Genomic DNA, 17,720 nt, shown 5'->3' with positions numbered 1-17,720 from the left:
CGAGCCTGTTCTGCCATTGAATTAGATCATAGCTGATCTGTACCTCAAATCCATTTACCCGCCTTAGCGCCATATCCCTTGATGCCCTTACCTCACAAAAACCTTTCGTTCTCAGTCTTGAAAGCTCCAACTGTCCTAGCAACACAGCCTTTTGGGGGAGGGAATTGCAGATTTCTACTACCCTGTGTGAAAAAGTGCATCCTGAATCACTCCTAAATGGCCTAGCTCTAATTTTAAGATTGTGTCCCCTCGTTCTTGATTGCCCCACAAGAGGAAATAGTTTCTCTATCTATCCTATTGAATTTTTTTAACATCTTAAATGCCTCGATCAGATCATCCCTCAATCTTTTATACTCAAAGGAATATAAGCCAAGTTTATGCAACCAGTCTTCATAATTTAATCCACTATCATTCTGGTGAATCTGCACCCCCTCCTGGGCCAATATAACCTTCCTGAAGTGCGGTGCCCAAAACTGAGCGCAGTACTCCAGATGGGGTCTGACCAAGGCTTTATACAACTGAAGTATAACTTCTTCCCCTTTGTAATCCAGCCCCCTTGAGAGAAAAGCCAACCTTCCATTAGCCTTTTTTGATTGCTTTATGTACTTGTCTACTGGTTTTAAATGATTTATGTACTTGGACTCCCAAATCTCTTTGCTGCTCTACAGTGCCTAGTTTTTCACCATTTAGAAAATACTCTGATTTATTTTTTATACCTCCAAAGTGGATGACCTCACACTTGCCCACATTGAACTGCATCTGCCATAGCTTTGCCAACTCACACTATTCGAAGAAGAGCAAGGGAGTTCTCCCGGTGTCCATTTATCCCTCAACCAATTCCACCAAAAACAGATTATTTGGTCATTTATTTCATTGCTGTTTGTGGGACCTTGCTGTGTGCAAATTGGTTGCCGCATTTCCCTACATTACAACAGTGACTTCATTTTAAAAGTAATTAATTGGCTGTAAAACGCTTTGGGATGTCCTAAGGTCGTGAAAGGTGCTACAACAATGTAAGTTCTTTCTATTACTGGATTCTGTTTGTGAGTGACATTTGTAGTTGGTCTTCTGGCTTCATTTATCTACCTGTGCGAGAGGCAACTTGATATTCTGTGCAGGATCTACCATCCACTAGTGCATCTGCACAATTGCCAAGTTCACGTTCCCAATATATGCAGGAGGGAATGTGACGAGCTTGTGCATTTTATGGACATGTCCTTGGTTCATGATATTATCTGTGATTGTGAACGGAGTTAAAGTGATCACAGAACCTTTGGTTGAATTCAATCTACTTCACTGTGTGCTCGGGCTTCTTATGGAAATCTCATTGGGTTCCAGTATGGGGCACCTGGTTGATCTCTGCTGCACATCAATACATTCCAGTTGTTAGGCATCAGGCTCATACGCCTTTTCATTGTATCTGGATCAAGTGGTTATGGAAGATAGCTAATCATAGAGACTTGTGTATTCTTTCCACCTCAACTTGGTGACGTTCATGATGGGATATTGTGCATTTTTCACTGTACTGCAGGGAGACGCCCTAATTTGATATAGATATGTTTTCCCTTTGGTAAAAGTGTAGGCGTCTCCAGTTTTGTGCTTCCCTTCCTCAGGCTTCCTATTCATTCTGTTTCTCCATTTATAGTGTGGGTCTACCCTGAACCCCTCCCCCACCCCAAGTAGTACTACATTTTCTTGTAGTTGCGGTTGCCTCTCCTTTTCCATGTGATGATGGGACTCTGTTCTTCTCATTTTGTTCGGTGGTTGCCCTGTTTTTCTTTCCGATTGTTCCTTTTGTCTCCTATAACTTTTCTTATACTGGCTGTGCTCCGCAGTACTCTTTATTCTTCCAGAGTCCTCCACATTGATTCCAGGGATATCTTGATTTTAAAAAAAGGAAGAAAGACTTGCATTTATATAGCGCCTTTCATGACCTCAGGACGTCCCAAAACATTTTACGGCCAATTAAGTGATTTATGAAGTGTCGTCACCGTTGTAATGTGGGGAATACTCCATCTAAATAATGGATACTCCATCTAAATGTTTTTACCTTGACTGATGGCTTTCCTGCTTGGGTATGTAAGGTTGTTTGCCTTTTGTGTGTGCTCATGTTGTGCTGTGATTCTATTCCTGGAAACATTTTATAAATAAATTGTTTTAAAAAACCTTCTAACAGTTAGAATCCTGTTATATCATTGCTTCTCTTCAGCTGAATTCGGCGGGTCTCGATTTTCTTTTCTGAACTCATTGTTTTACTCTAAGTTTATTGGGCTCACAGTTTTCAAGGCACTGTGTTCTGTTCTCCCCAGATAACATCCTTTAAGGGAATGCTGATGACTCATCCATTATGTACTTTTGTTGTCAGGTAGAATTTGCCATAGTACACAATTTGCATTATAATCTAAGAATCCCAGCAGAGATAGTCCTTTAAAAGCTGATTCCTGCTCTCGACATATCTTTGAGGAATTGAATGACAACCCGCTGACATCCCTAATTATTTGCTGACTCCCAGATCGTAAAATAGGTGTAACCAGAGAGCTCAGTTCCATAGAGTTGTTAGTGGCATTGAACTGGGAATTGGCAGGGCTGGTACAGCGGGTGGCAGATTTATTTCTACTCTGTAAAGCTTTCTTCATTGTTAATATTTCATTGGAAGTGATAGTTCACCTCCAAGCAAATAAAAATATGAAATATGTCCTCATTTTTCACACAGTGAGATACATTCTGAAACCACTTAATTGCCAAGCTCAGCATGGTTTATAAAACTGACTTTTATCTTGAAAATCTGAATAAAAAAGCATTTGAATACACAGCAGACATTCACGAGGAACCAGCTAAAGATTAAGCAGTTTTAGCAATCCCTCATAATGTCTTCACTGTGTCAGATTAACATTGGAAGTGTTATTTCTTTTCATGAGAGCTGTTATTGCCCAGAATTATTACATTTATTGCTATCATAATACATATTCCACATTTTTGATTTGGAAGACAATTTGACAGAAAATTGAATGAATATACTGTGCTGCTGCTCTGTTTTGGGAACAATTATGTCCTGATGTTGGGTGCCGATTTGTGTTTGTGGTTCTGGTTAACAGTAATATCTACACATCAGTGTATTTACAAAGATCACATGATGCTAGTTCTTTGCCTCATTGCACAATCACATGAGGGTAATAGTGGTGCTTAATACAGAATGTATTTCAGGCAAATATTTGAACACGGTGGCAACTGTGTTATAGTAGGGTATACACTCTTTTTTCTTTATTTTCTATCCTTTTCCTCTCTCCTTTCCTGAAAGTAGTGATACGAAATGGTTCCATAACAACTGCTAAGACTCCAAGATCTTGGCCACTGGCCATTCTTTCACTGCAAGCTTAGACAATGAGTGTTGACAGGCTATTTTTACCATTGGGGATATCAAAGACAGATATTGTCACCACATGTGCAGTTTCCAGCAGGACTCACTGGATAGAAATCAGGAATGGGAACCGTAATTGTTTTCTGCCCCGTTAGCCCAAGGCACTGAGGCCAATTATACTGCAGCCTGATTGAAATCACCTAACTCAGCACAAACCAGGGATCAAACGCGTGACCTTCTGCTTTGTAGGACTGGATACTACATTTATCAACCACCAGAAGACCAAAAAATACATTTATAAGCAGCTGATGCTCATATAAATTAACATACGACCAGATTTTGCTGCCAAAATAACAGCGGGTTTAATGCGCAAGCCGTTATTAATGTATAAACCGTCCGGCAATTTATGGCAAGGAAGAGATACTCCGTGAATTGTGAATCACCAAGTTGCTGGACGATTTGCGCCACTCCTCCGTTAGCCTCGCAAAAACGGTAGCTGGCCCTCTACCACCCCGTGAGTTTCAAGAAATTGCTGCATTTGCGCATTAATTGCCAATTAAACTCGCCGTAGAAAGTTCGGGCTAGTACATTTTTAATGATGGGATTTATGTTCCTGCAATGCCACTCAACCTCTCCGGCCCAGAAAGGGAACAATTAAAACTGTGGAGTCTCATTCCTGCAGGTAGTAAATTGTTCTTAGCGATTTTTAAAATTTAAAATGTTTTAATTTTTTTACTTACTTTTCCTTTGTTTCTTTTTTTCTCTCTCTTAATCCAGTCTTTCTTTCCCTCTCTTTAGTTCTCTTTCTGTACCTGATTTGACTCTAATTTACCCTATTTCCTTCTCCGCCATTGCTCTGTTTCTTTCTCAATCCTTTAACCTCATTGCTTAATGAGATAGATTGTTGGTCCTGTCGTTCACCAAGGTCCCAGATGCCCCATTAACTGCACTTTCAGCAACTTGCAGGGCAAAAAATTTTTGAGCTGAAGGGTAAGGGAAAATGCCTAACTAACTGGGCACACCGCGAGATGCCCTGATCCAGCAAAGTCTGGGCCATTATTTGAAAATTCTCCATTCTAAACTTTTCATTCAATTCTGCTCCCTTGGGCTACAATATAAAATAATAAATTACATCAATGCTGGGGAACAATAAAACGGTCTAAAGCATCCTCTGTTGGTCAGTCACGCTAGAAAGAGGCTTTCATAACTTCCTTATGCCAGTAGACTTTGTGAGTTATGAGCCTCTTCACATTTATGAAAGAAGAATAGGAAAATTACTGATGCAATGTCTGTACCTGTGGATAGACTATGCTAAGAGATTCATTTTAATTGAGGTTTTATTGATTTTTGTGACTGATAATCAAATGATGAGATATATCCATATATATGCTAATCTTTTATTGTTAATACAAGAAGTAATGGATGAGGAATGGAGAGGTCACTATAATCACTGACAAAATGTTGAGCAACAGCATCACTTTACGTCTGGAGAACATGTCCCCAGAGAAGTTTCTCTCCCCACTCCTATCTTTTCCAATTCATATCCTGACTATCATTATTTAAGAAATTATATGCATTTTTTTCTAAATCCTGACCATTCATGAAAATGCCTGGGATGTTATTCAGATGGGTTTATTCCAGGGGCAAAATGGGAGTTTCTAATTTTTTAAAAGAGAGTAAGGGAGGGGTAAGATGATGGTTGACAGAAAGAGGTATGATGCTGTAATCTATATCTGGTATAAAGGTTACAGGTTTCAGCAAAATTAAATGCCTGTAAATTAGCATGTGTGATGTTATGATATGAATATTTAATACACTTCTACCAAGTTCTTCTCCCCCTCAATTTCAAAGGAGCAGTAAACCATTTATTTTAATTGGGTTTAACTGATGCCTCTGTTAAAAAGGGGGTGAGAGGAATTCATATAAACGGGCTAAGCGTTCATACACTATCATTCACTGAAATATATAAGCTATATTGTTCAGAAAATCTTGATTGAAAGAGCTTGTATATTATAGCAGAAGCCCTATGTAAAAATGCTTTTTGTCCTTGTTTTTCAGATGGTATTCACAGTGTTACAGCCCAGTGTACACTGCAGGTCACTATAATCACTGACGAAATGTTGAGCAACAGCATCACTTTACGCCTGGAGAACATGTCCCAAGAGAAGTTTCTCTCTCCACTCCTATCTTTGTTTGTTGAGGGAGTGGCCACTGTATTATCTGCTACAAAAGAGGACATTGTGATATTCAACATACAGAATGATACGGATGTAAGGGCCACTATCCTCAATGTCAGTCTATCTGTCTTGTTGCCTGGTGGGGCCCACAATCAGTTTTTCTCTTCTGAGGACCTACAGGAGCAGATTTACCTCAACCGTACTCTGCTGACAGCCATCTCCACCCAAAGGGTGCTGCCATTTGATGACAATATTTGCCTCCGGGAACCTTGTGAGAATTACATGAAGTGTGTGTCTGTCTTGAAGTTTGACAGCTCCGCCCCGTTCATCGCCTCGGATACCATCTTGTTTCGTCCCATCCATCCGATAAATGGCTTGAGGTGTAGGTGCCCAGCAGGGTTTACTGGAGACTACTGTGAAACAGAAATTGACCTCTGTTACTCAAACCCCTGTGGAAACAATGGGATTTGTCGGAGTAGAGAAGGAGGATATACCTGTGAGTGCCATGAAGACTACACAGGTGAGTTCCGAGCATGTACACTTTTACTCATCAGTCCAGGTTACATGAACATGGGAAAACAGGTTCTGTTTGAATGCTTCATGTAACATTGCCACAGCTGTTATGATGTTGTTTGCCATAGCCCCAGAAATCCAATGATGGAGCCAGTTGTCATTTACCTGCTAGTTTTCATTTCTGTTCAGTACAATTTAAAGTATCACAGTTTAGGTCAAATCATGTTTATTGTTTAACCTAGAGCCATTTAACTCCCACTTCCCTGATATCCATCCCATACTACAAGACATGTTAATGCAATAACTAGGCAAGCAAGAGCTTCAGTAGCTTAAAATCAAGTCTTAAATCTTATTGGTTAACAACAAAGTATACATTGTTTGCATGACAATGTTTTTAAAAAACAATTCATAGTGGTATCAGAAAACTGTTATGTTGGTACTTCATCCATTAACTGCCATTAGATGTCTTTAGCACAATTAGAGAATGTAGCTTACAGTACCATATTTAATTTGCTAAGACAGTTTAGCATTTTCTTTATTAATTTTCATTATAAAACCAAAAATCGCAAGAGGCCTGATAAGATGAAATCATATTTAACTTCATTTTTTCCTAAGTGCTTCACTGTATCATTTACTTAGGTTAGAATATGATTTTTTTAAAAATTACAGAAGCATTGCTGTGTATATGTGAAGGAGTAATTTTTCCTTAATTTGCCATTTTTGACAGTAGATTTGCCAAACTTATGATTCCACCACCAACAATCGGCTAAGTAGACTTCAGGAAAGTAGGAAAAGTCTTTTGGGCCTGTGTTTGAGTTTTCCTCTCTGTTCCCCAGTAATATTCTTCCTTCATCCAATCCTGAAGGTAATGATTCCTTGCTGGGTACAGGTCCGCAAGCATCGGTTGCCATCTAATACCTCACCCTAGTGTCCAATCTTCATTGCGAACTTAGATAGTGAGTATCGACAGGCTAGTTGAATGTTGGGGACATCACAGCCAAGTCCAATCTTGTCAATACATAGCGTCCATAGTTTCCAGCAGAGGTCTTCCGGCAGGGAACCCTGGCCAATTGATTTTTGTTCCTTCCCCCACTCTCGGCCAAGGAGTACTGTGTACAATTGCTGCACCCCTATTGCTGCCTGGCTAAGATCAGCTAACTCAGGACACAACTTGGGAACTTCCTAGTCTGTAAGGCTCAGCTACTCAACGCCTTAACCAACTTTGGGAAACACAGATGTACTATTTTCAGTACAAGCGGATCAATTGAAGCCCTGTGGAGCAAAGCACCTCAACCTCAGAAACAGCACAAAAGTGGCTGCCTATTGAGGAAGCCAGCATTTGTGGTAGAACATTAAAATCTTTCCTCCCTTCTAAACTTAAAAATTGGTGATACATTGTGTCATTACATGATTGTTTCATCTTTTGGCTGTGATTGATGGCACAGCTGTGAGATTCTTATTCTTGGGTAATCGCAATCCAGTTTTATTTGATGGTAGACCCATTGCATAAAACTGCAATAATCGAATGCAAATTGAGGCAACAAGGATTACCATTCAAGAAAAGATAGGTTCACTCTGCAGTAAGCTGGCTTTTCATAATGTGTTTATTTTCCTTCACCAGTTTTCTCCCCTTACATCCCCAGTTGTTACAAATGTTAGACCTGCACTAGATATTCTCTTGGTTTCAGCATTGCCAGTCAGTCCTGTACAACGACTCTGGAGCCGATTTTCGGGTGAAGGAGCGGTGCATTGGGGGTGGGGGGCTTTGAAAATAGCTCAATGGTCGAGCGGGTTCAGAGCCCAGCTCCCGAATGCGGAAATCCCACCGGCAATTAAAGCCAGCAGGATGATAATTTGCATAGTTTGCCTGATAGTTGAGGTACTTGAACTACTTGATTGACTTGACATTTGGCAGGGGTGTGATTTTGAAGCATCCTCAGCATGTTTCCCATGCTGTGGGAAACACTCCCTGTTGCAACAGACATGTTTCAGCCAGCAGCCAGTGGGAGATGCAAATGCTTATTTGACAGGTGGGGAGAAAACGTCATTTATTGCAGCAGGGCACTCTGTCACATTAGACAAAGTTTTGGCTGCAAGACCTTTGTGTTTTCGTTCAAAATTCTCACTTTCCACCCAAAACTCTGCTGTTCAAACATATTTAACTACTTTATGGACCCCCTCAAACTCTCACAGTCAGGATGGGGGGGCGCCAGGGCTGCATTCATCACTACATCCAAGGACAGGCAACATCACCAGCCTCGCCAGGCATGGAGTCCACCTCCGCCACGTGGAGCTCCACAACGCAGTGCTGCGCCACATGCACCTGCACAAGAGCACAGAGGACAACAACAGAGAGAGTGACGTCGCAGGAGGCACTACCCTCGCAACAGGGTCTACAGACCGAGGTTCAGCTTCCTGGACCTCTCTCTGGGGAGCAGTGCGTACGGAGGCTCAGAGTCAGTCACCAGGTAGTCGCTGACATCTGCGGCCTCCTTCATGCCGAGCTGCTCCCGGCTGGGCCGAGCAGCATCTCCGTCCCTGTCGCTGTCAAAGTCACCACTGCCCTCAACTTCTTCGCTTCCGGATCATTCCACGGTGCCACCAGGAACATCGCCGGGGTCTCTCAGTCGTCTGCATAAGGCAGGTCATCGACTGCATGTTTCACAGGGCCTCGCACTACATCAACTTCCCCATGGACGACTTCAGCCAGACGGAGAGGGCAGTGGGATTTCACACTGTGGCTGGCTTCTCACGGGTGCAGGGTGTAATCGATTGCACCCATATAGCAATACGAGCACCTCCACACAAGCCAGGACTGTTCATCAACAGAAAGGGCTATCACTCCATTAACACTCAGCACGTTTGTGACCACAGCAAGAGATTCCTTCACATGTGTGCCAGATACCCTGGCAGCTGCCACGATTCCTTCATCCTCTGGGAATCCAACATCCCGCTCCTCTTCCACGCACCGAACACCCTCAAGGGCTGGCTCCTCGGGGACAAGGGCTACCCCCTGCACACATGGCTCATGACATTTCTGAGGAAGCCCATCACCGACCAACAGCTTTGATATAACGACAGCCACATCGCTACCAGGTCTACAATTGAGAATGCTATAGGGCTGCTCAAGATGTGCTTCAGGTGCCTTGATCATTCTGGGGGATTGCTTCAATACGCATCAGACAGAGCGGGACGCATTATAGTTGTGTGTTGTGTCCTGCACAACAGAGTGGGGTGCCGCTTGAGGAGGCCCTATTCACATCTGCCACCCACATTGAGGAGGAGGAGGAGGAGCAGGAGCAGCCCATGGGCAAAACAGCAGTTCACCTGTCTGCTCTTGAGGCCAGGGAGTCACTGATATGTGAACGGTTCTCCTAACATCAGACAGTGTGAAGAGCCCAGTCCTCACACCTCTCCACAGCTGCCCCTGCCACCAGTTTCTGCTCATGCTCACGTGTGCGGTAACTCACCATGTGCAACCCCAACTATCTGTGGACTAGGACCCACCGAGGTGAGAGTATCTGCGCTGGTGGATGGCTCACTCAGATGTGATGGTGCACCCTCTAAGGCCGGCAGGTCCTCTGAGGAATCGCCCTCTGACGTCACAGCGGTTGCTGAAGGCCCTGTAAGAGAATAGAAGGCAATATTAAGCATGATCACAGATGTGTCATGTTGCGATGAGCATTCTGAGGTGCTGAAGATGGCAAGGCATGTTAACATCAATTCATATTGTGCGTGCTGAATGTTAAAGTTCTGCCACCAGAAGTTTGTCGGGTCCCAGTCTCAGCATCCCCGACAGACAGGCACTCGAGGGTGGAGCTCAGCTCCAACGCCTCCTGCTCCGCGTCTGTGAGGACGATGATCTCTTATGGCCCACCTCTGGTCCTCGCCTTCTCCCGTGCATTCTGGGCTCTCTTCTCCTATAAGGGGAGAAATACAGACGCATGAGTGAGTGATGGTGACGTGGCCAACCGATGAATGCATTGGTTTGGTTGCGGCTGACCGTGAAAGAGATGCCTCAGAGGGTGAGTATGAGACAGAGCCATGGCATTGTATGAGGATTGGGTTGAGTGGTGGTGGTGGGGTGACTAATGGGGAGGTGAGGAAGTGCAGGTAAGTTGAGGATGAGCCTTTTGTGGGTGTGGAGAGTGATGTGATAGTGCAGTGTTGGCAGTGCAGAATGAGTTGGGGGGTGGGGGTGGTGATGTGGAAGGCAGAATGTAGGAGAATGAGTAAGTGTACTCACTTTGGCTAACCTAGTTAGGTCATTGAATCGCTTCCTGCCATGGATCCAGGTGTGGGAGATGCTGCTGCTGCTGGTGACCTCCTCTGCCACCTCGAGCCAGTCCTTCTTGGTGGCAGAGGCAGGCCACTTACTCCCGTCCGCCGAGTGGAAGACATCCCACCTCCTCCTCACCCCATCCAGTATCACCTGGAGTGAGGCATCGCTAAATTTAGGAGCAGCCTTTCCCCTGTGCTGCTCCATTGTGGTGTGTGGGTGTTTGCTCCAGGAGCAGCCATTGGAGGACTGCCCCTTTAAATAGAGCTCCTCCAGCTGACAGCCTGTGATGCGGGTGCGCAGTCCGCCCGCTGTGCAGCTTTTGGACGGCAAACCCGGAAGCCACGTTAAGCGGCTCCAATTGACCCCCGATTGCATGGTAAACAGACAGATTTTATTGGGCGGGTTACCCACACGCCCAATCACCCCTCCGTTGCCATCCTGCCTCCCCACTAATATCAGGGCCTCTGTGACCCTTATGGTCTGTAGAGTACCATTTTTACTTAATATTTAGTTCAATAATACGTGACCCAGGGCCTGTAACAGTAAGATCCCTCAGGTGTATCGGACACTGTGATCTTGCACGTGCTCCCACATGCATTTCTTCTATCTTTTGGACAGCAGACTAAAAAGTACTCGGGTGAGATGAGGCCAATTGTAAACCAGAAAACTGGCTTATTTTGCATGCAATATGTGAATTAACAGAAAACTGATGTCACGGCAAGACTTACCTGTTTCCTATCACACCCTGAAACATCCAAGTAATAAATGATGTTGACTTTGTTCTTTGATATGGACCCACCTCACTTTACAAGGCAGAATTGTTGAACTAACTTGTGAGACTCTCTGTCATTCTGACATCTCTGGAATGTGCTAATGATCCCCCCCCCATTGTCTCAAAACTGATAAAGATAACCATTCGAACCCATTTCTCATCCAAGAGCCCATCAAAATTCTTAGTCAAACTTTGTTTCAGTGGCTCCAGGCTTATTGCTATTGGGCTAGAAACGTCTGCTGGAACTCTACCCTTTGTAACCTGAACGTGACTATATATTCGAAATATCATTATTTTAAATGAAAAATCCCTTCCAGGCTGAATAGATAAAATTCTTGAAACATTACAGTGCTGATTGATACTGGAATATGTTACAGTTTTCATTTTAAAAATTCTACTCTCTTTCCTAATTTCACACTTGAAATTTATTTTGGGCAAAGATTCATTTGCTAAACAAACATGGCAGATATAATGGAATGGATAGCTGTCACTCCAGCTCATTTTAAAGGGAAAACCCAGTTCACTGACCAGTGTTTCTAGTTCAGAAGAATAGAATGTATGGAAGAGCTCTATAGCAACCATGACACTTACCTTGGACAATTTCCAAGGTTATTTCATCATTCTGATACCAGTCTTTACCAGATAAAGACTTCAATTTGAAATAATGGCCTCAAACTATTTCTTGTCATTTACAAATTATATGAACTCTCTAGGGTGCAAGAAGAAGCTTATTGTAATTCCCTCAAAATAAGTCAGTGAGAAAGTTGAAAAACTAATTAGATATTTAGGTATATTAGCTTGCCTAACACGCGTCCATACCCATAATTCAATATTTGGTTGTACACGACAAGAAATTTAAAACAGAAAGCTAAATACTGCAGATGTTGGAAAACTGAAATAAAACCAGAAAATGCTGGAAACACTCAGCAGCTCAGGCACCGTCTGTAGAGTGAAGAAGGTAGGGTTAACGTCAGAACTAGGGTCATAGACTAGAAACGTTAACCCTCTCTCCATAGATGCTGCCTGACTTGCTGAGTGTTTACAAGAAGTTTTGGTTGTGGAAACTGTTATAACGATTATGCGATGTCACACTGTATTCTAACCAGTTCACTAGCAAGCCTCATCCATGAAAAATAACAGGCTTAGCAGTGTGTCCAGACAGACAGTAACAGCAGCAAGCCTGTTGTCATAACTCCCTATCTCTATGACAACAATCAGTGGCACGCTTCTAGAACAGCATGTTTAGTTCAGGACCCGAGGACACAAAGTCTTAAACGTCTGAAGATAATTTATTTCTGAATTGCAGTGTATTCAAACTTAGAAATAAATGATGGCATATAGTGGGGGCAAGTAGGGATTAGTCAAAGGAGAGTAAGACTCTATAAGTGGGCGAGTAAAAAGAACTATGTTTGAGTTAGGGTAGGACATGTGAAGGTTGGAAACTCTGGAATTTTAATATCAACTAATTATTTTTACCTTTTACAACCTTTGCTGCATGCTGGTGGTTGTGATCAAATTACATGAACAAGACCGAAGCCTTGATCAGATTGCAATTCCCCGCATGCATTGCTGATCTTTCAACCAATTGGAGAAGAGCACAAGGTCTGTTTAATAACTGTTTGTTCCGATGGTAGCAGGTGTCAGACCCTGGTTAGCAGCACTGTTTACATAGTTTTATCAATGGATGATGAAACAAATTGTTTCAGTTTTAAATTTTATACATCAAAATAGGCTTTTGAAACTTTTTAAAAATTGAATTTCATGACTGTTTAAATGACAGAATAGAAATGTGTTTGAGAGACAATCATTCACGTACAAAAATGCCCTTTTATGCTCACAGTATTTGTGGACTTCTTTACAGAATGTCCTCTGAAATGTAGAAATACTTCCACCCCTATTTTCTTATTTCTCTGTTCTGCTGATGTATGGCTCCAATTATGCTAGCTGTCCACTGGTACTTCACTCAAGTAAGGCATTCTTCATGTGTAGCCTAGATGGTGAATGTCAGCAGGCTATTCAGTGGGAGTGGGACGGGAGACGGGACACAATCGGGCCTGATCTACCCTTTCATCAGACATCAACACATATGTATTTTCTATCAGAGATGCTGGATAGCGATCAGGAGTGGGAAGCCTCATTAACTTTCCCCGCTCCCTGGTTCAGGATCAGTGAGGTTGTTTGTTGTGTGCCTATCACTGTATCAGCTGAGATCAGCTAACATAGCACAAACCAGGCATCAAAACTGCGGCTTAATTGATCTGTATATTCAATACCATGCATCCCAATGAGAGTCCAAACAAGGAAAACTGTGTTACCACTAGGGATACAGAGTACCTGGCAGTAATATGCTTTTCACGGGGCGGCAACTCTGGATTGCTCATGGCTCATTCTGAAGTCTTGCCTCTATTGTTTTCAATGGAACCACTCAGGTTGCATGGGAGAAGGAGGGAGCAGAGACATCGTGCAGTCCCTGCAGCTCACAAAAGTGACTTCCTTTTAAAAAAATATTAGACACTGTGGGGGATTGTAACTGGGAGCATGTTTCAGCTGGCCGGGAGCAAGGCAAGCATCAAACCTGCCCGAGCTCATCAATTGGAGGCCTGGTCTATTTTAACTCCCGAGCCTCGTATACATCTACCGATCAGCTGCTCACCCGAAATAGGTAGAAAGAGGTAGCTGACCGGCTGTGAGAGATTGGGTAGTCGGAGGCTGCCTACTGGCACTCAGTTGAGCCACGGGAGGGATTTCAGCAAGGTCTCGCGAGTGGGAAGAGGTGGGGGGCGGGTGCAGGGGCCAAACTTTTGTTATGGGGCCCGGAGGAGCACTCCTGCTTCTCCTGACCCGACAAGAGAAAGTTTGACACTTACCTTACAGAGCCTCTTGTTCCTACAGACCCAGGTTTCACTGAGTGGGGTGGGCACCCACTCAATCGGCAGTTAAAATTCTATTGGAGTCCAAATGACATCATAGGATCCCAATTTACATGTATTAATGAGACTTCTACCTGCATCAGGCAGGCTTCTTGGCTACCTAAAAAACAGGCTGAGTTAAAATAGTGGCAGGCAGGAGGAAGAAATCGAGTGGAAATGGGGCTGTATGTTTTAGGAGGTGATTTTAACTCTGTGGCCACCCCATTCCCACCAGGAAGGGTGGGATAAAATCACCCCCACTGTCATTGTGAACAGAGAAGCTTGTTTGAATTTTTTTTTATATATATATGGTCAGCAATTTATTTTCCCTTCAAAAGAAATCTAAGAACCATGCACTTTTTTTGCATGGTAGGATACTGAAAGAATGCAATGGACAGCGTAAGCCTATTATTATGATGTAGAGTTTCCCTTCATAGACCTCAACCTTTTTTTTTTCCCTGGGTCCTACTGTTTGGGAATGATTATGACATTAATAAATATTAGCTGCAGGAAAAAATACTTTGTCTTAGGGTAGCTATTCATCATTGTCAATGTAAACAGTTATGGAATAGTATAGGGTTTGAAACCAATGGATTTGAGGCTGCCTTCCACTCATACTTCAGTCTTAGCTGGTGCGCAGGGTCATCTTGATGGATCTATCAGATGGTGTACCATATTCTTCAGTCTTGACAGTAGAATGTTGTGGGCCCTGTAAAACTATGTTAGCCATGATGCAAAGTACAAGTTGGGGGGTGGAGTCTCTTCACAGCTTTATTGAAATCAAGCCAAACTTAAAATCAGAACTGTGACAATGATGGTACCAAAAGCAAAACAAACGCACAGTTAGAAAATCATTAAAGTAGGCTGAGTTGTGGATAAATGAACAGTAGAATAGATATTAAATGCAGAAAGGGGAGATTTCCTGTTTTTAGTACTTCTGGTGCAGAATTACATCAACTGGGAAGACATATTGGGAATTTGTACATCCCCAGCCCATGATTTTCCAACTGTTAAAATGAATAGATCAGCAATCATGAGTCGGGGGTGCATAATTTCCTGCTGTGTGTTCCTGGTGGGTACAGTCCAGTGGGAGCAGATTGGTAACTAGCTTTAAGGAAGGTTTGCTTTATTCCCCTCATTTTCTTTCACTTGCAGGCACTAACATACACTGGGGTATGGTTCCATGGCTACCTGCTTCTGATACCTTGCCTACACAATCATTCTTCATGTGTGACAGTGAATGCTGGCAGGCACTTTGGCTCCAGAGGCATTACAACCAAGCAAGATCCCGGCCTTGTCTAATGTTCATATTTATTCACTTACACAGGAATACATAGAAGTCACAACATGTAAAAAGGCCATTTGTCCGTGTTGGCGTTTATCTATAATATGAGCATTTAGTTCTAAGTACGTTTACTCATCCTGTTCCCATAACCCTTCAACCCCTTTTCCTTCATCCATCTATCCAATTTCATCTTGAATGCTGGCATAGGGCCCGATTTTTGGGCTGATGGGTTAAGTTAGAAACTCACCTGCTACAGCAGAAAACAGGCCCAGGCTACTTTAACTCCTGGGCCTCAATACCAGCCTGTGGAATATTGGACAGCCCATGGCTGCCCACTGACATGCAGGTAGGCATGGGGAAGGGGTTTCCAGGAGAGTCTTGTGGGATGAAAAGGTGGGTGGGAGCAGGGAAAGCTTAAACTTGCCTTATGGGGCCCAAAGGAGCATGCCGACTCCTGCTGGCCTCACAAGGAAAATAAAAAAATACTTACCTTAAATGGCCCTTTCTGATCCCAGATCATCTTCTCGCTTGACTTTACCTGGTGGGAAAGCTGCAGCAGCTTCCTCGCTCAGGACGGCGTTAAAATAGCAGTCGGGACCCGGTGACATCATTGGACCCCGATCTGCAAAGGTCAGTGAGGACCCATCCAGCTTTGAGCAGGTGGCTTAGCCGCCAGTCCAGAATCCTGAGTCAAAATTGCGGATATTGGGATCCCAATGGCTGGAGGGTGAGTAGATAACCTGGGTGATTTTAACTGCCTGCCCATCCGGTTTCCAATGGCTAGGTAGGGTTAAAATCGCCCCCATACTTCCTGCCTTATCCAATAACTCTGGAAGTGAATTCCACAGTCTCACAATTCTCTGTGTCAGTGGAAGTCACTGGCTAGCAATCAGGATTGGATACTCTTGCTGAACTTTGCCCCAGGGACACTGAGGTTAACTATAGCAATCCATTTCCTACTTTCACTAAGGTCAGCTGATCAGCTAACCCAGCACAGGCCGGGAATCGAACCTAATATCGTCTGGTCTGGATTGGTTCATTATACACTGGACAGTGCCTTTACCAATTAGGCCAATGAGGGAGCATGAAAGGTCCCTTTAAATAAAAAAATATTTTTGATGTGAATGTATTTATACTTCCTATAAAAACAAAATAATTTTTAGGGAAAGAAAAAGCAGTGAGTTCCAACAAGTCCATCCTTTTTGATAGTTATCAACTGTGGCATCTCACCATCTCCTCATACCCTTTCATCCCTGTTTAAAAAAAACAGCAAATTATTTGCTGAATCCTTTTACAGTGCCTGATACAGTGGCCTTCCCTGGTCATTTATTCCACAACTCTTATTGTTCTTTGTTGGGATAAAAGTTCCACCTGACTTCCCTTTTTACTCTTTATATTGTAGTTTTTAACTCGTTTTCTTGGTATTTTAGCTCTTCACCAAAGTCGATAATTTGCTTAGATCAGTTCCTAGAACAATTCCTTTCATAAGCTTGAAAACAACAAATAGGTCACTTCAAAGGTCTGCTCCGAGTGAACAAGCTCAACTTTGTTAACTTTTTCTTAAAACCTAAATTCCTGACATCCAGTATCAACTATTGGCATTGTCCTGTCAAAAAAAACTATAGAATTTCTTCTTATGCTTTGTTGAACGAGTTGGTGTGAAATTCAAATATTTTAACACTGTTTCCATTATTGCATTTTGTCATCATTTTGTTTCCTGTATCAGAGAATGGGATAGACAGGGCTGTAGAATTCCCTGCACGACAGTGATGAGACTTGATGCATAATTCCATCATATAATATCACTTTCACATGCTGTCAACATGAGGCATCATGATAAGAGTAGCACTTGGCTCTTCCAGAACCAATTGATGACTATTCCTATAACTTATTCCCTGGAAATAATGTTGCATGATAGACTGATGGAAGGTGCAGTTCTGTGGAGTCGGACTTATCTTTTTCTCCCTCCCCTCCCCATTCCCCATCTTTGAGATGAATAATTCTGCCACCAATCAGCACTTTCCCTAGCTGTCTGGTTGAAAACTGGTCACACTTGCTAACTGAGAGCTGTTGGAGGTGAATGTCCGTTTCAGCTAGAATTCAGACTTGAGAGCCTAATATTTGGCTATCCAATGACCTGCCTCCAAAGGTTGCTCTGAAGGTTTGATTTTTAATAGCTTTTAAATCCAGCTACTGTACTGTTGATTAAGAAATAGTAGGATTATTAAAATGTGACCTTTCGGTTTAGTGCAGGTCAAGCTTGATAACAACAGTTGTGCATCTGTGGGAACACTGGTTTTCTCAAACAAAGAATTTTTTTGCTATGAAATCTGTGCATTTTGCTCTGGCTGGCATGTTGACCTAGTTAAGCATTGCTTGCTGTGCCTGTCAAAATCACCAAGCTGGAATATAATGCAAAGCCCT

The 17,720-nt window shown here is 42.9% G+C and overlaps 1 protein-coding gene across 5 annotated transcripts in view; it reads left to right on the top strand.

Annotated features, from left to right (window-relative positions):
- Window positions 1-17,720, top strand: part of celsr2 (cadherin, EGF LAG seven-pass G-type receptor 2) — a 229,031-nt gene that overhangs the window by 68,188 nt on the left and 143,123 nt on the right. For all 5 annotated transcript variants that reach the window (XM_068007462.1, XM_068007464.1, XM_068007463.1 and 2 more), the window contains exon 2: window positions 5,417-6,055. In XM_068007462.1, the coding sequence (XP_067863563.1) occupies window positions 5,417-6,055 (639 nt within the window). The remainder of the gene's footprint in view (window positions 1-5,416; window positions 6,056-17,720) is intronic.

Source organism: Heptranchias perlo, chromosome 27 (genome assembly GCF_035084215.1).
Source record: "Heptranchias perlo isolate sHepPer1 chromosome 27, sHepPer1.hap1, whole genome shotgun sequence".
Taxonomy (NCBI): domain Eukaryota; kingdom Metazoa; phylum Chordata; class Chondrichthyes; order Hexanchiformes; family Hexanchidae; genus Heptranchias; species Heptranchias perlo.
Note: the sequence above shows the minus strand (reverse complement) of the source record. Positions and strands in the feature narration are given on the sequence as shown.